Source organism: Propithecus coquereli, unplaced genomic scaffold, assembly GCF_000956105.1.
Source record: "Propithecus coquereli isolate 6110/MARCELLA unplaced genomic scaffold, Pcoq_1.0 Scaffold171, whole genome shotgun sequence".
In the NCBI taxonomy this organism is placed as follows: domain Eukaryota; kingdom Metazoa; phylum Chordata; class Mammalia; order Primates; family Indriidae; genus Propithecus; species Propithecus coquereli.
In genome coordinates this window covers 3,283,591-3,285,038 of record NW_012141747.1, presented here as the reverse complement: position 1 = coordinate 3,285,038, position 1,448 = coordinate 3,283,591, and the positions used below count along the sequence as shown (strand labels likewise).

General features: G+C 35.8%; 1 protein-coding gene across 1 annotated transcript in view; it reads right to left on the bottom strand.

Annotated features, from left to right (window-relative positions):
* The window catches only part of LONRF2 (LON peptidase N-terminal domain and ring finger 2), a 33,811-nt gene that overhangs the window by 26,809 nt on the left and 5,554 nt on the right, over positions 1 to 1,448 (bottom strand). Inside the window, exon 2 of the mRNA XM_012641869.1 lies at positions 49 to 167. Coding sequence (XP_012497323.1) covers positions 49 to 167 — 119 coding nt within the window. The remainder of the gene's footprint in view (positions 1 to 48; positions 168 to 1,448) is intronic.

Genomic DNA, 1,448 nt, shown 5'->3' with positions numbered 1-1,448 from the left:
TTCAATAAACTTACACTTACTATCTCGAAAGCCAACAAATACAAATACCTTAGTCAAGAGAGGTTCATTCTGGCAAACTGCACTGGCATCCTGTAGAGCCTGCTCATAGTTCTTCACGGTTAAATACAACTCTGCTCGCAGCAGCAATAATGAATTATCATCAGGCGCTGAAACACAGGGGGAATGCAAACAAATAAAAATGACTGCATTTAAAAGCAAAATAATCTTTAAGTTGTTAAAAATACTAAATTAGAAAGCAAGTATAAAGACAAAATAAGAAACAATTCTTCCCTCCGTATTTACAGTTTCATAGTTTGATACGTATATTTTATACAGAGTTTCTCTCAAGAAGACAGAAAGAAGACTAACAAGACTTCAAAACGCACCAAGAAAAACAGACTGCCATTGAGCATTCCTGCATACACACTAGCTACAATATAATCTCCGATAATAAACTAAGTAACTGCTGAATCATCTTAAGGCTATAACCAGATATTAAGAGATTTAATATAACCTTCATGAAAGTACACAAGGAAATCCATGCTTAAGACACTAACAAAAAGTAAAACATAATTTGTTTTTCTACACAACTGCGTGGATGTTGATTTATCCCCATAATTGTACCTACAATATGTTCTCTTAAGGGGAAAAACAAGAAAAAAACTTCCTTTCCCTTCATTTCTCAAACAGAAGAGATTCTGATAATTACTCTTATGCTATTACAGACAAAAGTCTAGCTACACAGAAGCCAAGAATGGCTCTATGAACTGACCTGTAGTATACGACGTACTGACCTAGCAGGGTCCCATGGAAAAGTGATGACGCCCGACCTCACGAAAAGCAGAACCATCACAGCTGTTTTTCATATTGCTGCACCTGGCTGACTGCGTATACCCACGCAGGGCTGTAGGTAATAGGGCTACAGCTGTGCATTTTAGTTGACCAAGAAATTTTCTGAGCACCTAAGATGTGTTCTCTCTACCTAACACACATTTTCAGTGTGCTCCAAATCCTTGAACTTGACTCTTTTTCAAACTACCCACTTGGTCCTTTCCGAATGTTAGTATGCTTTCTTTTAGTTTATGTAAGTCAGCAAGTGTGCATAAAGAACTCATGCAAAAAGATATTACATCAAGACACGGAGAACAATAACTACTTATAAGTGTATTATCACTACATATGTATAATACAGAGAAAGTATGACAAAAAAAGTAGAAAAGGGGGAAGGAACAGCGGGAGTCAAACAATACAATCTGAATTATTTAAAGCTTGATGACATTGTTTGATGTAGATAACTGGCTACAATAGGGCTCAGCAGCTTTTTTTTCCTCTGTACAAGAATAGATAGTAAATATTTTAGGCTTTGTAGGCCAAGAGGAAAACTGGAGGATATTATGTAGTACTTGTATAACAAGAGAAAAAAAAATTTCACAGATTTTTTATTTATG